At 56.3% G+C, this 1,422-nt stretch overlaps 1 protein-coding gene across 1 annotated transcript in view; it reads left to right on the forward strand.

The window, feature by feature from the left end:
- Positions 1-1,303, forward strand: part of GUITHDRAFT_148247 (hypothetical protein) — a gene marked incomplete at both ends in the record, with an annotated part of 4,960 nt that extends 3,657 nt beyond the window's left edge. The window contains 4 exons of the mRNA XM_005819886.1: positions 306-373; positions 661-732; positions 877-925; positions 1,227-1,303. Coding sequence (XP_005819943.1) covers positions 306-373; positions 661-732; positions 877-925; positions 1,227-1,303 — 266 coding nt within the window. The remainder of the gene's footprint in view (positions 1-305; positions 374-660; positions 733-876; positions 926-1,226) is intronic.
- Between the last annotated feature and the right edge of the window lie 119 nt (positions 1,304-1,422).

A 1,422-nucleotide genomic window follows, 5' to 3' on the forward strand; every position in this document is an offset into this window, starting at 1 on the left:
CATCATGATGATGTCCAGCAGGACCAGCAGGATCAGGAGGTGTATGAGGAGGGCACCGAACCCATCCGAAAGGCAGCCTTCCATCTCACTCCTCATTCTCTCCTCGGGACACCACGTAAACGCATCCTTCCTCCACCATCTTGTCCACCATCTCTTCCACCCCCCCCCCTCCCTCCCTCCCTCCCTTCCTCCTCCCTTGAAGCCTTGTTCGATTCCTTCCCCATGCTCTCCCTGCCTTTCCCCTTCTTCTCTTCTCGCGCATTTCTCGCTCCTGCTCCTCTCACCATCATCTGCCTCTCCTTCAGGAGCTTTCCTGGAGGAGGAGAGAGGCAACCAGGCGGCAGCTAGTCGAGCCTACGCTGAAGCCCTTCAGGTGACGAGGAGAGGAGAGGCGAGGGGTGGGACTGTAAGAGAGAAGGGGGAAGGAGAAGAAGAGAAGAAAGAAAGTGAAAAAACGGAGGGGAGAAGAGAGGAGAGGAGAGGAGAGGAGAGGAGAGGAGAGGAGAGGAGAGAAGGAGAGGAGAGGAGAGGAGAAGGAGTGGAGAGGAGAAGGAGAGGAGAGGAGAGGAGAGGAGAGGAGAGGAGGAGCATGTAAGATCGAAACATGGAGAAGAGAGGGAGATGACGAGGAGGTGTGAGTCGACGATGACCGACATGCAGGCTGACCGGAATCACCTCTGTACTTTGATGCGGTACGCGAACATGGCTGCCACTGTGCAGAAAGATTACAAGGTGAACTGAGAAACAGCAGAAAGAGAGGAGGGGGAGGAGCGATGAAGGAGGGAAGGCAGGAGGAGGAGTAAGATTGGGAGAACGGGGGAAACGAGGAGAGGAGGAGGAGATACGGGGAGGAGGATGGTATCTCATCGCCTTTAGGTTGGGGAATGCCTCTATCGCCATCTCATCGCATTGGTACCTGAAGAATGTGAGTGTGAAAGGAGATGAAAGAAAAGCTCCTCGCCCCCCTCCCTCCTCCCTCCTCCTCCTCCTCCCCCCTCCCCCCTCCCCTCCTCCTCCCTTTCTCCTCCTTCTCCATCTCGTTTCCTCCCTTCCTCCTTATCCTGCCACTCCTCCTCCTCATCATCCTCCCTCCCTCCCTTCCCCTCCCTCCCTCGCTCCCTTCCTACTTATTCTTCTTCCTCTAACTCCTTTTCCTCTTCCTCCGCCTCCTCCCCTTGCTCCTCCTCCTGCTTATCGCTTGTTTTCCCCTTTTACATCTCCCTCAGGTGACATCTGGCTCTCCTACGCCGACTGCCTCCAGTCCCTGGAGGATTATCCCGACGCTGAGCAGGCCTTCAAGTAGAACTCCCTCCCTCCCTCCTCACTCCTTGTAGTAGCTACCCGCCATGCTTCTCTACGACTCTGCTTCTTCTCCACTCCTGTTGTCTTGCTTCTGCCTTTTCGCCTCCTCCTCCTCCTCCT

Source organism: Guillardia theta, assembly GCF_000315625.1.
Source record: "Guillardia theta CCMP2712 unplaced genomic scaffold GUITHscaffold_200, whole genome shotgun sequence".
In the NCBI taxonomy this organism is placed as follows: domain Eukaryota; class Cryptophyceae; order Pyrenomonadales; family Geminigeraceae; genus Guillardia; species Guillardia theta.